The 22,206-nt window shown below is 44.0% G+C and overlaps 1 protein-coding gene across 1 annotated transcript in view; it reads left to right on the top strand.

The window, feature by feature from the left end:
* LOC126282041 (V-type proton ATPase 16 kDa proteolipid subunit c-like) overlaps positions 1-22,206 on the top strand; it is a 40,381-nt gene that overhangs the window by 5,290 nt on the left and 12,885 nt on the right. Inside the window, exon 2 of the mRNA XM_049981455.1 lies at positions 13,947-14,136. Within this exon, the coding sequence (XP_049837412.1) occupies positions 13,947-14,136 (190 nt within the window). The remainder of the gene's footprint in view (positions 1-13,946; positions 14,137-22,206) is intronic.

Genomic DNA, 22,206 nt, shown 5'->3' with positions numbered 1-22,206 from the left:
TCATGAGTACAGTTAAGAAGATGCAATGATTCAGGTTACGAAATTTGGCATTAACGGCTAGGAGAGAAAGACAACTCGTATCTTCAGAGAATAGCTCAAACTTAACAATTCAAGAACAAGTATATACGAAATATGTGAACTGCATGCAGTATTTTGTACATTCACTGCTCAAAAGAATTAGGGCAACATGAGTTTGTACTTGCGCCATGCTCTACTGAGCAATAATTGAGGACTGGCTATGTTACCCAATTATATCTTTATATTTCACAAATTAGGTACACAACAAAACATCATTGCAACCTACATCTTTTGCATAAAAGGAATTGAAATGTGCCATAGGTGCCGAAAACGAAGTTGAAACAATCATTCAACCCGTCATTCTGGGTGCTACTCATTGGTCTTCGAGAGCTTCAATAAGGTTTATGCCCTCCGTGCTTGGTACTTAAGTGGCATGCTCCGTGTAAGCCTATTGAGTTCACCCTGTGGTATCCGTTCCTATTCTTCAATGAGGGCCGTGACAGTTCTTGGAGAGTTTCTGGCAGATTAAAACTGTGTGCCGGACCGAGACTCGAACTCAGCACCTTTGCCTTTCGCGGGCAAGTGCTCTACCAAATGAGCTACACAAGCACGACTCACGCCAGGATGTTTCAAATCAGCGCGCACTCCGCTGCAGAGTGAAAATCTCATTCTGGAAACATCCCCCAGGCTGTGGCTAAGCCATGTCTCCGCAATATCCTTTCTTTCAGGAGTGCTAGTTCTGCAAGGTTCGCAGGAGAGCTCCTGTAAAGTTTGGAAGGTAGGAGACGAGGTACTGGCAGAATTAAAGCTATGAGGACGGGGCGTGACGCATGCTTGGGTAGCTCATTGATAGAGAACTTGCCCGCGAAAGACAAAGGTCCCGAGTTCGAGTCTCGGTCCGGCACACAGTTTTAATCTGCCAGGAAATTTCATATCAGCGCACACTCCGCTGCAGAGTGAAAATCTCATTCTAGTTCTTGGGCAGTCTGTTGTGGCACAGGACAACCGCGTCTATCAAGCATGAGCCACATATGCAGGATGGGGTTTAGGTCGGGGTTCACCGCCGGCCATTCCATTACTTCCAAGTTCAGGCTTCGCAAGACATCCCTGATGACGCCCACCACAAAAATCCTGGCTTCAGGAGGAATTCAGGGCCACCACCGTGTGCAGCAGTCACCAAATGGCCCAAGGCGATCACGGGCAATGACAAGATGCGTGTGCTGTCAACACCGAAGCCTCCCAACAACATGACAAAACCTCGTAAATCTGTAGATTTCCTGGACGACATTTGGCAGATACCTTTCACCACGAATTTCTTCACACGGACACGGCCATCACCTTGGCCAGAGGATATCTGGATTCTTCTCTAAATAACACATTTCTCCAATGAAGAAGTTTTCGTGGGAACAGTTTATCTGATGGCGACCTGTCAGATGTTGTCATGGCAAGCGGGGAACTCGAACAGGCCGCTTGGATGAAAAATGGTTCAAATGGCTCTGAGCACTGTGGGACTTAACATCTGAGGTCATCAGTCCCCTAGAACGTAGAACTACTTAAACCTAACTAACCTAAGGACATCACAAACATCCATGCCCGAGGCAGGATTCGAACCTGCGACCGTAGCAGTCGCGCGGTTCCAGACTGAAGCGCCTAGAACCGCTCGGCCACACCGGCCGGCGGCCGTCTGGTCATAAGGTCCTTTCTCGTAACCTGTTCATTACAGTATGATCGAACACAGCGGCACCATTGGTACTTTTGAGATCATCTTGAAGTGCTCTGGCGGTAACCTTAAGACTCCGCAACACAGAGATCAGCGTGAGGTTGTAATGCGTCGACGATCTTGTGCAATTCGCCCTGTATACTGACTTGTCTCCCTATGGATGACACATCGACAATCATTTCTATCTGCAGCAATACGCCCGAAAGTCCATCCTTCTTTGCATCAAACACCGCCCTTGCAACTTCCACAGCATTAAGATGTCGCATTGCACGTTCTTGGTTGAATAGAAGGTCCGGAAGTGTCAACTGTCATCTTTGTACCCCACTAGAAAGCTCTGGGACGCTGGTATTTACTTCCTTCTGAGGAGTCACCTGACACTGTAATGCATAACACAGCCAGGAGAGGGCGAATGGTTTAATATTGTTGCCTACTCTGAAATCGAAAATCTCAAGCCTAGCAATAAGACCACTTGACATGCTAGACGTTGATACATGTGTTCCCCTAATTCTAGCCGTCCGGTGCGGCCGAAAGGTTCTAGGCGCTTCGTCTGGAACAGCGCAACCGCTGCGGTAGCAGGTTCGAATCCTGCCTCGGGCATGGATGTGTGTGATGTCCTTAGATTAGTTAGGTTTAGGTAGTTCTAAGTTCTAGGGGACTGTGACCTCAGATGTTGAGTCCCATAGTGCTCAGAGCCATTTGAACACTCCCGTGTTGGAGATGGGTGTCGAAGCTGGTACCTCGGTTGTCAGAGCTAGTACGTATATCCCATGACTGTGAAGTTGTACAATATCGATTAAGGTATCCATAGGTAAACTAAGGTCAGCGTGATTTCAGTATCTCTGTGTAGATGTTGCGATAGGTGACCTCATTGGGAGAAAAAGGGAAGGGGTGTGATGTGGGAAACAAGGGAGAATATTTTGGGAACAGGGGGGAGACATTTGCACCCTTAAAGTATAGCTGGAAGCAGCGTGGGGAGAGGAGGTTAAAGAGAAGTGGGAAGTGGCAGAAAGATATAATGGCCCAGTAAGTGGACAGACGGTGTCTGACACTTTCATCATTGGCAGAAAAATAGCTATGCAGCTGATTCCTCTGTTGGGTGAAGAAGGTTCTCGACATACCGGGTGCCCCAAAAATGTTGCAACAAATGTCCTCCAGTGACGCTACGGAGCATCGAAGCCATAGGCCGCGGTGCCTGAAATTAGGCCACCCCTTCGGCAGTAAACATGACTTGGTACGCTGATGGACCATGGACGGAACGCTTCGCAACGTTGTTAGCTATTCGGTGATCGTGACTGATTGCCACGATGGCCGTAGGATAAGATGGAGTTAGCTGCTGCGTAGAAAAGCCTTGTCTACTATAAATGTGATGCTCTGCTGTCTGGTGGATGGCTGTTTCGGACAAGGGATTTCCTCCAGTTTATTTTTCTCCTGGAACACTCGAAAATCTCCAGTAGTTTTTGGTATATAGGAGAAAAATAAATTGTAGATGGAAACCTGTCTCCAAACATTCATCCACCAAGGCAACAGAGCATTGCATTCATAGGAGAAAAGGCCTGCCTACTTAGTAACTAGGTCAATTTTCTACACTGTCGATTGTGGCAATCGATCGCGATCATTGAATAACAGACAATAATGCGAGATGTTTCACCTACAGTCTATCAGCATACAAAGTCACGTTTACTGCCGAAAAGGTAGCCGAGTTGCAGGCGCCGCCGCCTATAACTTCGATGCTCTGTAACATCGTTGGACTATGTTTCTGGACGTGGGTTCCGATGCCCGATTTGTTTTTTCAGACAGCCCCCACAGCCCCTCGAAGATTTTCGCAAGGTTTCTGGGATAGCCTGTATAACGACAGCAAGAATAGATCCAATATCTATCCCTGCAGTACATCCGTAGCGACTATTACCATTCTGAAGTTACTGTTGGTGCTTTGGTACAATAGATTCTCTCTGCTGTACTTCACTAAATCCCTTTTAAAGCTTACATATTTCTCTATTCTAGTTCTCTATAAATTACCGACACATTTAAGAGATCTATTATCCCACCCTCTGGCCAGTTAAATATCGGATTTGTTTCATCTTCTGACAACGGACTCCTGAAAAGGTCCTGTCCAGAGATTCAAACAGAGGACTGTTTTACTTTCCAAATACTAGGCTCAAGAGCTTGCCATAATCATTAAACTATATGATAGCGCAGCGTATCCTCGGAAAATATAACATCTTTAATTTCCTCGTGATATCAACCGCACCGCAGCACCAACATGGAAATACCAATGTCACGTACGTTGCAAGGTCTCATTACTGCTGCTATAACTATTGAAAATGTCTCTGCTCCTCTTTAGAAACCGTACGTAAGTCTGTCTCTCCATAAATACTCCTCCAATAGCAACTACAGTTTACTATCTGTCTCTTTTAGGAAGGCAATCCCAACGGTCACAGGAAAATCCATATTTCTTAGCGGCGGAGGGACGCAGGAGGGGGGATATTTAAGGTAACTGTTATACCACGCGTATTGACTTTGTAGTGTTCTATCGGGATGAGCAAGCCGTCGTCAGGGGTTTGGCGAACATACCAAAGAACTATGGAAATAATTATGTTACTCAGTAGCTCCTATTATTCAAATAACATGTCGACGTCAAACTCTATGAGCAACTGAACAGAGCAGTGTTAAACAATACAAAAGCAAGTTTTAGTCACCTCTCTCGTATATGGTTAATTAAGAAAACTATTGAGTTTTAATTCACTGTTCTCTTCTTGCCATTTTAATTTTCAGCAACTTAAAATACCAATTCTATATCATTCGTTCCATTTTTTCTGCGGCAAGTAGTATAATCACACAAGCGCTGACACGTTTTCAGTTCTGGGTTTGCTGTGTTCTACACTCTTGTGAGCAGACATGTTCTCATGCTTGGATAAACGTATCATACTATAGCAAAGATAAGAAGAGCGGAGCGAGACGTCTGTATAAAGTGTTCTTTTTTTAAAGCGTGAACTCTGACTTGTTGAAGGTCACGTGAATACATTGTTCTAGCGCTTGCACAAGCAAAAATTCGTTATTGTGTTTTGAATCACATACAACACCAAAAATCGAACTATGTCGACGGCCTCAATGTAGTTCACGGTTTACATGGATCCTAGCACGTAATTAGTAGGAGTTACCTGACTGGCTCTTTCTAAAATTTTATGGCGCGTTTTCGACAGTATCCTTCACCAGCAGATGTGGTGTTCCGTTGCTAATCGGCTGGACCTCAACGGTACGTTAAACAGTAACCATAGCTCCTTTCTGACACTTCTTTGTTTACATGGTAAATGGAACGTCGTCTGTCAGTGTTTAGGACACCTCGTTGAACTGTATATCCTCGCATAATCGGTTAAGTGAAGCAGCTCTGAAATAAGAGGAAGGAAACGGCTTACCCTGTTCAGTAAGACCGCTGTGCTGTGCAAATAGACCTTCCACGAGATGACTGCTTTGCTTTGACCAGATGCAGGGACACGTGTTACACCCAGTGAACTCGGATTGTTGTCATTTTCGTACTGGCATAGGCATCAAGGCATTCATGAACATAATTCCACCTAATGAAGCACTTATTATAAATACTCATCTGATAATGTTTAAACTCATTTCTAATTAACACAGAAAACTGAAATTATAGCTTAACGATTAGTTGCAACTTAATGAAGCGATGTAGGAGGAAGGAAGGATATTTCCCACACACTCTCGTGAACTGTGTGGCGCAACGGTTTAGGAGATCTGTTTCTTCTCAGCCGAAATCATAACCAACACACTCAGCAAATATTTGCCTTGTGTCTAACGTACCAGTTTATTGATCCTTCATGCATATACGAGTATACATAAGTTAACTTTGACTCTGAATGTGATATGTTGCAAACCTCCAGCGACGTACAAGTGGAAATTCACAAACATCTTGCATCGTGGACACCGTTAACAGTACAAAAATTAATGCATGTTCCTAAACAAGAATATATATAAGTCGTCCTACACTATGGATAAAGTATTTTGGTGACTGATTAATGTTACATTTCTTAATACGATCCGTGTGAGGATGGTCCTACGGAGTTCACACATTATTAGAGGTGGAAATGCGCTATACATTCAGCCTTGCCATTAAACGCCGCGCATATTTATGCACAAAGTCCACTGCACTCTTTAATGACTCATTACCTGCATCACCATTAATCGGCATCTGCTACTGGATAAAGGCTAGTTCTATACGTTTCGTTAAATTATGGTGTTCGACTGCACGCATCTGTACTGATAAAGGATGTTTTCTAATCTCATCCGCTCATCTTCCATTGGGCGGTTTCTCAGTTTTCTCTTACTTCTTCGAGTGTAGCAGAGAACTTGTCTGGACTACCCACACACCATTCGTCTTGCTACCGGTCTAGCCCACCACCATTTCATTCTCACTATGTTCATGATTACATCTTCTGTTCCAGCTTGTTACCTGATGTATTTGACGGTTTTACACTCACTATAATTCCCATTTGTGGATGGACTTAGCAGTAAAAGTTAATATCTCCCTGTTATATTCAAAACTACTCGTACAGCGTAAGAAAGCCTTCCGTTTTAGGAGCAATGGAAGCCTTCTTTTGAAACCGCGTTTACTTAACCGAAAACGCTCCATACTGTTTTTGCTTTTCTGTCTCTTTCTTTTACTATCCATCCTAATATTGTCTTCAACTGCCATAAATCCAGTTCATCGACAGGTTCTGAGCTCATTTTTAACATGCCCATTTTTTCGATATGTTCTACATCTACATCTATGTACCATATGATGTGTGGCAGAGGGTAGCAAGTAGCCTAACATGAGTAGTCATTTCCTTCGCTATTCCACTCGAAAACAGAGTTAGGGGAAAATGACCATCTATATGCATCCCTACTAGCCCTAATTTCTCTTATATTGTCTTCGCTAAAAGAAAATCACCCTCCTTCCATGCATTCCCAATTGAGTTCAAATGGCTCTGAGCAGTGTGGGACTTAACATCTGAGATCATCAGTCCCCTAGAACTTAGAGATACTTAAACCTAAGGACATCGCACACATCCATGCCCGAGGCAGGATTCGAACCTGCGACCGTAGCGGTCGCGCGGTTCAAGACTGAATCGCCTAGAACCGCTCGGCCACACAGGCAGGCCCTATTTGAGTTCACGAAACAGCTCTGTAACACTTGCGTGTTGATTGAACTCAGCGGTAACAAATCTCTTAATATTCTGTTGAACTGCTTTCACGTCTTCCTTTAATCAGACTTGGTGGGAATCCCGAACACTCGAGTATTCATCAAGAATGGGTCGCTCTAGTGTTACATACGTGGCCTCCTTTGTAGAAGAACTACAGTTTTCCAAAAATCTTCCCACAAGACGGAGTTGACCATTCACCTTCCCTATTACTGGCCATACGTGTGCATTCTATTTTATATCGATTTAATTAGCGTGACTATGTCAAACAGCAAACCACTAATACAGTACTCGAACAGTAAAGGATTGTTTCTTATACTCACTTTCATTTTTTCACCTAAGGCAAACTGTCATCTATCACACCAAGCAGAAATTTTGTCTGCTTGATTAGAGTGTCACAGTGACCACAAAGGTTCACAGCATCAAGACCGAAGGCGAAATCTTTGGGAATTACAACCTGTGCAGGACACTGAACTAGCTATCCACTCTTAAAGAATACTTACAGAATCATATTGGTGGAGCCGGGTGATGAAAATTGATGGAACGTGATGGCATGCAACCGAATGCAAAACAATCTCTCGTGGAGCTTATCGTGAAACTGGCTATCCTTCAAGGCGTAGCTGCAGATTGTGCGATAATATGTTATACAGGCACAGAAAAAACAAACATCCAGAGGTTGAATTTGTCCAGTGGTTCCAGGTGAATGCCACACACTTTTTAGGAGGGATATTTTTCTGTAAAGGAATAAGATTTTTATACGCAGATCATGAATCAACCAAAAGCAAAATATTTTGATCAATTATTGGCCAAATGCAGTGCTCATACCATAGTTGTTACTCGCACTTTCCCACTATTGCCTACTGAGAAGTAAATATTCCTTACTGCTCTTGCAAGATCACGCACGCGTGAACGAATCGAAGAGGTCAGAGCACCATCAGCTTCTAGCAGTACAATAAATAAGTTTCCAGCAAACTTAACATCCAGGTTAAAAGTCGACATAATTATGCACGAATGCTTGAAGGCATTGATGTTAGTTGATCTTTATAGAACTCTCTTGGTACTGCAGTCATAGACTGTGCGGCCGGTCCCGGCGGAGGTTCGAGTCCTCCCTCGTGCATGGGTGTGTGTGTTTGTCCTTAGGATAATTTAGGTTAAGTAGTGAGTAAGCTTAGGGACTAATGACCTTAGCAGTTAAGTCCCATAAGATTTCACACACATTTTTTTTCTCTTGGTACTACTAATTTTCAGGGCTCCTTTCATATACATTTCCTCTTCAAATTCCGATTGGTCGGAGTTGAAAAAAAAATTCTTACTGAACGACGGGATCAGTTTGTTTATCTCATCTACAAATATTCTGGCTGATTCTGCAGATTGATTTGTATTGTCACGTTGACGTTTTTTTGAAATTTCGTTACATTACGTCTTCCAGTTCTGTAGCATCCGCTGCTTCTCCTGAAATCACTGTATGTAGGTCGGGCGCAATTTGATGTGCAAAACGTAGTAAGTCACGTACATTCCGTACACTGTGTGGAGTATCCTTGAAACGCGCAGCCACTAGTTTTTGTAAAAAGTGTGCCTTGTTCTCTCTTAAATATCCGCAGTTTTTCTTATGCACTAAACGGTCATATTGCTGGTGACTTATTCGAAATCTATACATATTTTTTTTCTTTTTTAATTACTATGCTGCGGATGATCTTACATGTAGGCAATTCTATTTAGTACTCTCTCCTTGGGCAACGAATGTCCTTTAGTACGTTTCACTGGAGACGCAGTTTGTGAGTCCCTGCCCGACAAGGATGATCAGCTACATGGCTCGGCACTTGTTTCAGTATCAGTTTCACTTGTTAAGCTCTGTACTCCTCATTTACATTGTCCACACAGTCGACCGTATACGATACCACACATTCCACCGACTCATCTTGCAGAAGTTCTAATATTTCATCTGCCACTTTTTTCTCAGTCCGTAAAATTCCTTCGGTTCCTTTCTCGCGGATTGTCTACTTCGGCAACTGTTGTAGATATAATACATGTTTGTTTTGTTTATCGCTACCATCGATCTGCTTTGTGTCAACACAACTAGCACTGTAGCACTGTTTTACGTTACTCGTGCCGGCCTCAGAGGCCGAGGGGTTCTAGACGCTTCAGTCTGGAACTGCGCGACCGCTGCTGTCGCAGGTTCGAATCGTGCCTCGGGCATGGATGTGTATGATGTCCTTAGGTTACTTAGGTTTAAGTAGTTCTAAGTTCTAGGGGACTGATGACCGCAGATGTTAAGTTCCATAGTGCTCAGAGCCATTTGAACCACTTTTTATGTTACTCTTCAACTAAGCTGTTGAAGCACGGCTCGTAGCCTCATGCTGTGCTCACCTCCTGTTGCCATTAGAAGCCAACATTTGGAGCGTCGAATGCCGTAAACGTCATTGTCCTTCTGCGACGTCGCAGTCAAGAGGTTCCTTGTCATTTACAAAAGTGAAAACTTCATATAATACTAGTGAAATAGTGGAACTGATACGGAACTTCCCCGGCCGTTGCTCTTTCAGGTTCGAATCTTGTTCTGATGAAACCTTGTGAAAGCTGTGACACTGATGTACAGGGTTGCTCAGAACACGACTGCATGAAAACTGTAAGACGTGTCAGTGGACAGAGAATTAGCCGGTGCTCAGTATGGTCACTATTTGTGACGTGGCAAATGCTAATATGGGCATCAGTTCATTGCTGCCTAGGAAGGAGCAACGAGAGCAGGCCGCTATGGAGATCTGTTCCTTCGGCTGCCTGTCTGCACGCGTTAACTAGTTCACTGAGACAATATGCAACAGATGACTTTTCTACGTGTTCTGAAACATGTGCGTCATAATGTAACTAAGTCACGGCAAGTGTTACGGCTCGAAACTGGGAGAGATTCTAAATCCAGTGAAGTGCGTCATATTTCTGTGTGTCTTATAATTTTCGATCAATCGTTTTCTGAATCCCTGAAGCTACTTATTGAAAATCCTGTGTGTGTTATTCAGAATACTAACATACCTTGAATCATTGCTTTGTTGCCCTTGTATCGTCAATACACAAATTTTTAAAACGACGTCAAAAGCATACGCAGTATCTATCGATTCTCCGTTCGTCATACACAGTGCTCCTATGTGTTGTACCTACTTCTAATGCTATATTGTGATTTTTCCTAGCTAGAATTTAATACGGGAGAATCGGTTAAAACAGGGTACTTAATAAACAAAGAGGCATATGTAATGAACTTTGTGTACCAGTCTGTTGAGTTTTTAATGACTAATTGTCCAAACTGTCTAATTACAATTTGATATGAAAAACATACATTAAAAAATGCCTCATCACAGAAAAGAATTTTGTACACTTGTATCAACTACCCCGCTTTATCAGACTAGTTGGATAAAACAGGGTACTATATTATAAGGAAAATTTTTAAAAAAACTCCATTTATAATCCCTGACAATCACTTCATGTACAAAAATCACATTTATATGGTTCATCATCATCATCATCATCATTAATGCCGGCCACTGTTCATGAGCCCATTCACTACACACATAAAACTTCACCTGGCCTTCTTCAGACTTAGAACTGGAGAAAAGTTCATTACAATAAATGCAAGCTGTATTATTATCTTCTCCTTCCTCTTCTGACGATGTGCTATACTCCCGTGCTTTTCCAACTTTCTTTGCTTTCTTCTGTCCAACATTTCTGACTTCAGTAGGCCTAGAACTATTAGCATGTGGCCCCATTTGAAGTTTCCTTTTGGGAGTCTTCCCCTTTTTCATAGAAGACTTTAATTCTTCCTTATAAGGTGAACTTGTAAGGGAAGTTGTCTTTCCTCTTCTTCTATCGGATTTTTGTTCCTTTCTTTCAGCTATCGGCACTGCTTTTATGTCCTTCAGAGAGACGTGGAAAGCTGCAGGCTTAGGCCTATCCGACTGGGAAGACCCTGGTGTGGTTGGAAAAGATGTTTCTTTGTTTAATGACTCTGAACTAGGTTCCGAAGGCGGGACAACACCTTTCTCCAGCGGTAGGTCAGTCTCTGTTGTTTCAGCAGGTTGATGCAGCCAATCAGGGAAAATATCTGCAACCAGTGGGAAGATTCCAGCTTTACGGAATGCATTTACAGCAGTCTCAATAGAAGCAGCTTTCATGAATGCTGTGCCATACAGCCCTGCAACTTGATTGATGGTTGTCACTCGTCCAGGATGACACTGAAGTCACTTTCGAACCTCCTCAGAGTAATAAGTACTCATTAGGCCATACATGCAACATCCAGGGGCTGAATTCAGTGGGTGCAGTGTGGAGTAAAGCATAAGAGATGAACATGGTTTTCTCTAGCGATATCAATACGTTCAGTACTCTTTGTGCGTGTTAAGTGGCCATCTAAGAGTAGAAGAACGGCTTTCTCTGCAGTTGGTTTAGAAAATTCAACAAATCGTTGGAACCACTTCAGGAAAATTTCTTTCTGCATCTATCCGCTAGGCTGATACTCCGCAGTAGATCCTGACGGAGCATTATCCAGCAGCTCAGGCTTGGCTCCTTGTCTAGGGAACAGAAACATTGTGGGCATATAAATTCCAGAAGCGCTCACACAGCCTACTGCAGTCACTAAGATGCCTCTCTCCGCAGAAACCAAACCGCCAACTTGACTTTTCCTCCTCAAGGCAACCACCTTTGATTGCTTATTAGGGACTGTTGTTATTCCTGTCTCATCCACATTATAGACTCTATCGGTTGCAAAGTTGTACCTATTGTAAAGTTCTGACAGAAAACCAAAGAACTGCTTCACCACTGCACGTATGAAGACCATTGCTCTGGCAAGAGATGTTGGCTCGGCAGAACGCAAGCTTATTTCCGGATTCCTCTTCAAAAACAAATAGAACCAGCATTTACCTTCCATCTTCTTAGTCTTGTTGATTTTTCTCTGCCAGTTCGAAAGCAAGACTCCGCACCTCATCGATAGTCAACCCAAACAATCTGCTTTCCATTAACAGGATATATTCAGCCAGTTCATTTTTCTACTCCTGATTAAATACAGGTTTGTAGCAGCATAGACTAAAAACAACAACAACAACAATAATAATAATAATAATAACTGCAATAGTTTAATTAATTTCTTCTAAAATAGTGAATAGGGTTACCTTTCTTTGTAGCAGCCCTCTAAACACATTCCACTTCAGGTCTTTTTTACACGTCCTTCCAGAGTACTCTGCGGAATCCCGAAGGACTCTGATGCTTTCAAATAGCCCATTGTTTGGGCCAAAATTGCCACTACAGCTTCTTTCATACTCTCTTGACTGCATGAGTGTCTGTCAGTTTTTCTTTTATAAGACGCCATAATTACGGTATAATTTAAGTTAGATCCTGCGAATAATAATAATAATAATAATAAATTTTATGCCGGGCCGGTGTGGACGAGAGGTTCTACGCGCTTCAGACTGGAACCGCGCGACCGATGCGGTCGCAGGTTCGATTCCTGCCTCGGGCACGGATGTGTGTGATGTCCTTAGGTTAGTTAGGTTTAAGTAGTTCTAAGTTCTAGGGAACTGATGACCTAAGAAGTTAAGTCCCATAGTGCTTAGCGCCATTTGAACCATTTGAATAAATTTTATAATTGAACAAAGTAAATAAACAATTTGAAAATCGCAAACGGCGATTTTTAAATCAGTTCGATAAAACGGGGTACTAGCCTGCTTTATCAAACTTAGTGGTACCCTGTTTTATCCGACAACGCCATGTAAGAACAAGTTTTGAGTACTTCAGCTTGAAGGGTAGTAGTGTCAAGGTTTCCCTTGATGGGACTGCCGGTAAGAGTTTATGCAACCCCGTCACTACAATGGAAGAGTTTCCTGAAGGAGCCTATATTAATCACTAGCAGGGAGATGTGCTAACTACATACCCTTTAATACTGACATTCAGTGACGCTGTTATGTAATTTTACTAAAGTCACTGCTTTCCTCGTTATCGCAGAGTTTTGGGCGATTCGGCCTATTCATAACACATTTGTTTCAGAAGGGAGATCCTTTGTTCAGAACCCATATTTTCGCGTAGCTAAAGTTGGCTCTTATGTAAAGTACTTTTAATTTACTACATAAAACTGCTTGAAAGTTGTAGATAGTACCTGCATTAGTCCTGATATTGCTTCATTAAAAATAGTTTAAATGGCTCTGAGCACTACGGGACTTAACTTCTCAGGTCATCAGTGCCCTAGAACTTAGAACTACTTCAACCTAACTAACCTAAGGACATCACACACATCCATGCCCGAGGCAGGATTCTAACCTGCGACCGCAGTGGTCGCGTGGTTCCAGAATGTAGCGCCTAGAACCGCTCGGTCAACCCTGTCAGCTATTGCTTCATTACGCGCTTCGAAACAGATAAATGAATTACTTGAAAACACGATACAGTTGTAACTACATTAGGGCTGTGCACGGATTTATTATTATTATTATTATGAGAGCGGTTAGATATAAAGTATTAAGCAATTTCTGTCAGTTCAGAAGTAAGGAGTGCAACAATGAAGTGATTTACGAACAGCAAGTATCGTACACATATCTGAACTGGTTTGATTTTGATTGGGGTTGCATTGTATAGGTCAAGCAAGTGCAACATTGGAGAGGAGTAATGCAGGGGTAGCACGTTTTGTAACAAGTGTTTACCCTCACTATGGATAGATAGATTTCTACCGTGGGTAGCCCTTGCCATCCACCAAGAATTCCTTCGTCATTCATTATAAAACACACACACATGCAAACTACATGTCATTCATCTTCCATCATTTTAAATATAAAAGTGTTCCAAGAAAAGTCTTTCATTCTACAGTTTAGTTAGGTGCTTAAGTTGGTGATAATGTAGGGGAGCTCAACTGGCGGAGGGTGGGTGGGATGGAGGGTACCAGCTAATGTCTAATTGCACTCAGGGATACAGGCCTAAGAAACGTTGGACACCACTCGCATAAAAGCACAGTGCCCAAGTGTACTTGACCACTAACCATTTGATTTCCCTTGCAGCGTTTGGGGCGGCCTATGGCACCGCCAAATCTGGCACGGGCATCGCTTCGATGGCTGTGATGCGGCCCGAGCTGATCATGAAGTCCATCATCCCCGTCGTCATGGCGGGTATCATCGCCATTTACGGGCTAGTCATAGCCATCCTCATCGCCGGGCAGATTACAGAGCCCACAACGTACTCCCTCTACAAGTAAGTCACGCACGTACTCCAAGGCACTACCTTATATTTATTTTTAGTTTCGTAGACTAGCGGCTATAGCTGGAAATGGTAAAGCTCTTCGCATTCATATACGAGATGTCCCAAACTTTTATCGCGTAACTTATACAAAGTGAACTAAAAATTCTACTGAGATTGTTTACGGATATTTTGTGAGTCTTTTGGTAACAAGAGACCCGCGCTCGCTGATGGATCGCTACAGGGTAAAGCCGCGGGGCTGTAGACGCGCTGTCTCGGGCGCCTTGTCACGGTTCGCGCGGCTATCCCCAACCCCCCTCCCCCACCCCCCACCCCCGTCGGAGATTCGAGTCCTCCCTCGGGCATGGATGTGTGTGTTGTTCTTAGCGTAAGTTAGTTTAAGTTAGATTAAATAGTGTGTGAGCCTAGGGACCGATGACCTCAGCTGTTTGGTACCATAGGAACTTACCACAAATTTCGAATTTGCTACAGGGTAATAATATAGTTATTGTGATTTCTTTCGTTTATTACCCCAGTTAGTTTTGTTTCTGGTAAAATACTTCCACAACAGTGAAAAATTTTACGATACGAGGTATGTGAGGAAAGTGATGAGACTGATTTTATATCTGCCAAAGTTAACATTGTCCCCTCCAAAGTAAGTTCCCTTTGGCAGCTGTACACCGGTGGAGTCGTTGTTCCCTAGTCCTGGTAGCAGCACTGAAAGGCTTCAATTGGTAGGGCCTTTAACATGTCGCTCACATTCTTTGGAATGTTCTCCAGTCCCAAAAGGACGGTCTTTTTAGACATTTCTCGATTTCGGGAAAATAAAAAGTCACAAGGACTCAGATCAGCTAAATAGTGTACCTGTGAAGCAACAGGAATGCCTAGTGAAGTCAAAAATTCCGTGACGGAAGTGACCGTGTGACATGGTCGTTTCCATGATGCAGCATCCACTTGTCTGCAGTGTTCGGTCTCACTCGATTCACACTTTTCGTGAGACTTTCAAGGACAGCTTTGTAAAACACTTGGCTGGCAGTTTGTCCTGCAGGAGAAAGTTCTTTATGCACGATGCCCCACTGTCAAGAAAGGAAATCAACATTGTTCTTGTTCATTAGCTCATTCGAACTTTTTCGGTCGAGGAGATGTATCAGCGTGCGGCTTCTCATTTTGCTGTTTTGTCTTAGGATCGTACTCAGAAATCCAGGATTCGTCACCCGTAATCACACAACCGAGAATCATTCGTGGTCATTGGCAGTCCTCTCTAGAAGATCAACGCACAACACATTTCTTTGACTGTTCTTCCCAGTTATGAGGTTTTTCGCCATCATTTCGGCGTTAACCTACCCTCAGATGAAGTAACTAAAATATACAATCCCAGCTACACGGCAATGTGACCATGTCCAGATGCTAAACTATTGCATTGTGGTTGCCGTCGTTGTGATAACTGTTCGATGTTGCGTTGCTACACTGCTCATCGAGCCAATACACGAAACGAAGCATACGTCGACCAACTCTTCGCCAGTAAGAAACTTCCTGGCAGATTAAAACTGTATGCCGGACCGAGACTCGAACTCGGGGCGTGATTCGTACTTGGGTATCTCAGTTGGTAGAGCACTTGCCCTCGAAAGGCAAAGGTCCCGAGTTCGTGCCTCGGTCCGGCACACAGTTTTAATTTGCCAGGAAGTTTCATGCTTCCGAATTTTTAACGTGAAAATTCTTGAGAAGTTTGTACATAAAAGAAACATTATTAACATTCTACCTCTTTATTCTTCATGCCCACACATTTGCAGCCCTCTGCCGCTAGAGAACTCAGAATTGTAGCTTGCAACGTGTTTGAAGCGTAACTATGTCGATCAGTAAGAAAGTAACCGAGTTTCAAATTCGGGGAGTTGGCCTACACATGGAGCACGCTCTCCTTCAGCACGGTAAGGCCAGTCCACACCCGAGCGCTGCGTCGTCTGCAGCAGTCAGACGGCATGGGTTCTCTGTCTTCGATCATCCTCCATACAGTCACGACTTGGACCTCTTCGTTATTCATATGTTTCCAAAACTTGAAGGACACTTTCTAGGCCTTCGCTGCGATAGTGATGAAGCGGTACAAACAGAAATGGGGTTGCGGCTACCTTAACAAAGTCAGAAATTCTACACTGACTGTATCAACAAACTGGTCTCTCGTTGTGAGAAATATGTTTGTCGGCAGGATCACTACGTTGATAAATATGTAGACATGAAGACTGAATAATTTGAATTTTTTTTTTAATGTAAGAGTTTTCGCACAAAAAATTCGGAGGCTTTAAGTTTCCAGCACAGCCTCGTAAATTCCATGCTAGAGACAGCTCTATAGTTCCCACGTAATAGGCTATGCAATACACTCCAGTGGACGATTCGCTTCCATACGGGGTTGAGAAAGCTGTTTCTAGTATCCCCCGTGGCTAACGTGGCATCTACGTCACGTTCCTACACAGACACCCGTGTTCGCTCTCATCGCACCATCTGGCATCTGAGGCAGATGGACGTCCACACGGCTCTCAAGAGAGAAAATAAGAATAAAAAGGTTGGTTGGTTGATTTGCCTCGCTCGGTAGAAGAAAAAGCACGAAATTTCGTTCACGTTAACACTGAGAGTGGGGAGCGTGCTTTGCCTTTAATTATAGTACACGAATCACTTAGCACACTAGACTCGGATCCGGGTGGACGACGGTTCAAACACACGTCCGGCCATCCTGATTTGGGTTTCCCATCATTTCCCTAAATAGCTCCAGGCAAATGCCGGGATGGTTCCTTTGAAAGAGCGCGGTTGACTTCCTTCCTCGTCCTTCTCTAATCCGATGGGACCGATGACCTCGCTGTTTGCTCCCGTCCCCTAAACCGACCGACCAACCTTAATTAGAGTACTCGAATCATTATTTATTACGAAGAAAATTGTTGTTGAGTCCAAGTAAAATAACAGACTTGCAGCAGAAATCAATCAAACAGGCAGTTTTTGTAATATACATTAACGGAAGACAATCGTAACACCAAATAATGATTAATGTAGAATAATGACATTTCGGGTATACATTAGTCTAGGTAACATATTTAAGTGATCAACATTGAAAGACCACAGGTTAATATACGTCAAAGATAAGCCACTGCAAATGTGAAATGCTGGTGCATTAATAACCAGTGTAATCGCCAGCATGTTGAATGCAAGCATGCAAACGTGCATGCATTGTGTTGTACAGGTGCCGGACGTACGTTTGTGGGATGGAGTTCCATGCCTGATGCACTTGGTCGTTCAACACAGAGACGGTTAACGCTGCTTCTACATCTACATACCTACTCCGCTAGCCACCAAGCGGTTTGTGGCGCAGGGCACAATTCGCGCCAAAGTAATATCCCCCCTCTATATATGTTTTTGGATAGGGTCCGCCTTTAGAAAAACACAGTTTTGTTTTATAACCCAAACATGTTTCACTGCAGTTGCAGCATCCTCAGTGGACTTTTATTTTCCATCTTTTTACCACATGGTGTGATAAACAGTGATAAACAGTGAAACAGTGAGTGACAGTGACAGTGGCAGTGGCAACTCAATATTCAGTGTTTGACAGTGATGAAGACGAAAAAAGAGTATAAGTGGTTGCAGATGACAAACTGTCGGTCACTGTAGAAACACAAGACGTCAGAAAAACCACACCATGTGGTAAAAAGATGGAAAATAAAAGCCCACTGAGGATGCTGCAACTGCAGTGAAACATGTTTGGGTTATAAAACAAAACTGTGTTTTGCTCAAGGCGGACCCTATCCGAAAACATATATATTTTTAAAGCAAACACGGAAAAAAAGAGCTTCAATACCAAGATGATTATCCCCCCTCTGTTCCACTCGCGGATCGCGCGAGGGAAAAACGACTGTCTGAAGGCCTCAGTGCGAGCTCATATTTCCCTTATCTTTGAATGGTGATCACTGCACGATTTGAAAGTTGGTATTAATAAAATACACTCTACATCCTCGGCGAAGATCGGATTTCGGAATGAAGTGAGCAGCCCCTTCCGTTTGCCGCGCCGTCTATCTGCAAGTGTGTCCCACTTCAAACTTTCTATGAGATTTGTAACGCTCTCGCGATGGCTAAATGTACCAGTCACTAATCTTGCGGCTCTTCTTTGGACCTTCTTAATCTCTTGAATCAGACCAACTGGTAAGGGTCCCACACAGACGAACAATCCTCCAAAACTGGACGAACTAACGTATTGCAAGCAATTTCCTCTGTTGAAGGACTGCATAGCTTCAGGCTTCTACAAATAAACCTCGATCCAGAGTTCGCCTTACCCGTTAGTTGTGTCATTGATCATTCTATTTGAGATCATTCCGAATAGTCACACCCAGATACTTGACAGCCGTTACCGCTTCCAAAGACTGGGAATTTATTTTGTACTCGTACATTAATGGGGATTTTCGGCTTGTTATACACAGTAAGTTGCACTTACTAATATTGAGAGATAACTGCCAGTCATTGAACCACGCATTTGTTTTCTACAAATCCCCATTGATTTGTTCACAACTTTCGTGTGATACTACTTTCCTGTAGACTACAGCATCATCGGCAAACGGTCTAAGGCCGCTGTCAACACCATCAACCAGATCGTTTAATGTAAATCGTAAAAAGCAGAGGACCTATTACGCTGCCCTGGGGCACACCTGAAGTTACGCTTGTTTCTGTTGAAGCCACCCCGTTCAGGGCGACATACTGCTCCCTGCCTGTTAGAAAACTTTCTATCTAACCGCATATGTCATCGGATAGACCGTGCGCGCGCACTTTTTGTAGCAATCGACAGTGCGGAACTGAGTCGAACGCCTTTCTAAAGTCGAGAAATATGACATCAACCTGGGAGCCGGTATCTAGAGCCTGTTGTATATCATGCACAAAGAGGGCCAGCTTTGTCTCGCATGACCGCTGTTTCCTAAAACCGTGCTGAATTCTGCATATGAGCTTCTCAGAGTCTAGAAAGGTCATTATGTCTGAACACAAAATATGTTCCATGATTCTACAGCAAATAGATGTCAGTGAAGGACGCTGGAGTTTCGTCTGATGATGTCCCATATGAGCTCGATTAGATCTGGTGATGGAGCTGACCGAGGCAACATGTCGACATTGTGTACAGTATGTAGGGTTACAAAAGCGGTATGTGAGCGAGCGTTATCCTCTTCGAAAATGCCCCCTGGAATGAAACTTCCTGGCAAATTAAAACTGTGTGCCGGGCCGAGACTCGAACTCAGGACCTTTGCCTTCGCAGGCAAGGGCTCTACCACCTTTTTTTAAAAAAAAATCTCATTTTGTTCTATATTGTTCTTTGACTTTTTTTGTAATCAATCTCATTTTTGTTCGTTTCCGTTCGTTGAATTGGCTGGGGGCGGCTGCCGTAAGACATCCGTTTCAGTTCGTTGTTGATCGGTGAACTCAGTTTTTTTATTACAGAGGGCAGCTAACCCTCTGACCGAACACGCTGAGCTACCGTGCCGGCATCACCTGAGCTACCCAAGCACGACTCACGCCCCGTCCTCACAGCTTTACTTCTGCCAGTACCTCGTCTCTTACTTTCCAAACTTTACAGAAGCTCTCCCTCGAACCTTGCAGAACTAGCACTCCTGAAAGAAAGGATACTGAGGAGATATGGCTTAGCCACAGCCTGGGGGATGTTTCCAGAATGAGATTTTCTCTCTGCAGCGGAGTGTGCGCTGATATGAAAGTTACTGGCAGATTAAAATTGTGTTCCGGGCCGAGACTCGAACACGGGACCTTTGCCTTTCGCGGGCAAGTGCTCTACCACCTTTTTTTGTGATCTCATTTTGTTCGTTATTATTCGTTTCAATCGTTCGTGGCGGACGTCACCTGACGCCCATTGAAGTTCGTTATTGATCCATTCACCCAGTTTTTTTTATTACAGAGGGCAGCTAACCCTCTGAGCGAACACGCTGAGCTACCGTGCCGGCATACTGCGGAGACACCACCTGAGCTACCCAAGCACGACTCACGCCCCGTCCTCACAGCTTTTCTTCTGCCATTACCTCGTCTCCTACTTTCCAAACTTTACAGAAGCTCTCCTGCGAACCTTGCAGCACTAGCACTCCTGAAAGAAAGGATATTGGGGGGACATGTCTTAGCCACAGCCTGGGGGATGTTTCTAGAATGAGATTTTCTCTCTGCAGCGGAGTGTGCGCTGATATGAAACTTCCTGGCAGATTAAAACGGAAGTCGCATATGGCGGTAGTTTGGGACCAGAGGAACGCACGGTCAGAGCGTCTGGCTCGGAGCTGTCCACGAAGTAACCGCTTTGTTGTCACTATGGTGCCAGCTGCTGCTCAAGGCAAAGGTCCTGAGGTCGAGTCTCGGCCCGGTACATAGTCTTAATCTGCCAGGAAGTTTCATATCGGCGCACACTCCGCTGCAGGGTGAAAATCTCATCCTTCCCCCTGGAATGCTGGTCACGAGTAGCAGCACATTCGGTCGAATCACCACATTCACGTACAGATTTGCGGTCAGGGTGCATGGGATAACCACGAGAGTGCTCATGCTATCATACGAAGTCGCAGGCCAGGTCATAATCCCATCTGTAGGTCCGGTGTGTCTAGAATGCAGACAGGTTGGGTGCAGGCCCTCGACTGGCCTCCAGATAACAAACACACGGCCATCACTGGCACCGAGGCAGAACCAGCTTCCTTCAGACTTCCTCCCTACCCTCCAATGAGCTGCCGCTTGACACCACCGACTTCGCATATGGCTATACTTTGGGATCAGAGGAATGCACGCTCAGAGCGTCTGGCTCGGAGCTGTCCTCGAAGTAACCGCTTTGTTGTCACTGTGGTGCCAACTGCTGCCCAAATTGCTGCTGCAGATGCGGTACGGGGAGCCAGAGCCTCAGGACGTAGTGAGACGTGGCCGTCCAGAGACAGGTCTTCTCGCGACAGTATGCTCTCGTCATCACTGTTGCCAGCGAGCATGTACACTGGTTACATTCCCACCAATTATCCATCAAGTCTTTCTGCTGCATCTCAGAAGGAACATCCAGCTTCCCGAAGCCCTATTACACGACCTCGTCCAAACGCAGTGAGCTGTTGATAATGGCTTCTTTACAGCGTGTATTTAAGGCAAACCTAATTTACATCCTCACAGTGGCTCTACTAGCGCCAGTTTTATGTGACCGGCGCCAAACACTGTTACGTGACTGGATTTGCGATTTCCTGTCAGAGAGGTCACAGTTTGTAGTAACTGACGGAAAGTCATGGACTAAAACAGAAGTGATTTCTGGCGTTCTCCAAGGTAATGTTACAGGCCCTCTGGTGTTCCTTATCTATATAAACGATTTCGGAGACAATCTGAGCAGCCGTCTTCGGTTGTTTGCAGATGACTCTGTCGTTTATCGACTAATAGTAAAGTCATCAGAAGATCAAAACAAACTGCAAAACGATTTCGAAAAAATATCTGAATGGTGCGAAAAGTGGCAGTTGACCCTAAATAACGAAAAGTGTGAGGTCATCCACATGAGCGCAAAAAGGAACTCGTTAAACTTCGGTTACACGATAAATCAGTCTAATCTAAAAGCCGTAAATTCAACTAAATACCTAGGTATTACAATTACGAACAACTTAAATTGGATAGAACACATAGAACGCGACTGCCACGGTCGCAGGTTAGAATCCTGCCTCGGGCATGGATGTGTGTGATGTCCTTAGGTTAGTTAGGTTTAGGTAGTTCTAAGTTCTAGGGGACTGATTACCACAGACGTTACGTCCCATAGTGCTCAGAGCCATTTGAACCATTTTTTGAACACATAGAAAATGTTGTGGGGAAGGCTAACCTAAGGCTGCGTATTATTGGCACGACACTTAGAAAATGTAACAGACCTACTGAAGAGACTTCCTATACTACGCTTGTCCGTCCTCTTTTGGAATACTGCTGCGCGGTGTGGGATACTAACCAAATAGGACTGACGGAGTACATCGATAAAGTTCAAAGAAAGGAAGCACGTTTTGCTTTATCGCGAAATATGGGAGAGAGTGTCACAGAAATGATACAGGATTTGGGCTGGAAATCGTTACAAGAAAGACA

The sequence above is a fragment of the Schistocerca gregaria genome, chromosome 7, assembly GCF_023897955.1.
Source record: "Schistocerca gregaria isolate iqSchGreg1 chromosome 7, iqSchGreg1.2, whole genome shotgun sequence".
NCBI lineage: Eukaryota > Metazoa > Arthropoda > Insecta > Orthoptera > Acrididae > Schistocerca > Schistocerca gregaria.
Note: the sequence above shows the minus strand (reverse complement) of the source record. Positions and strands in the feature narration are given on the sequence as shown.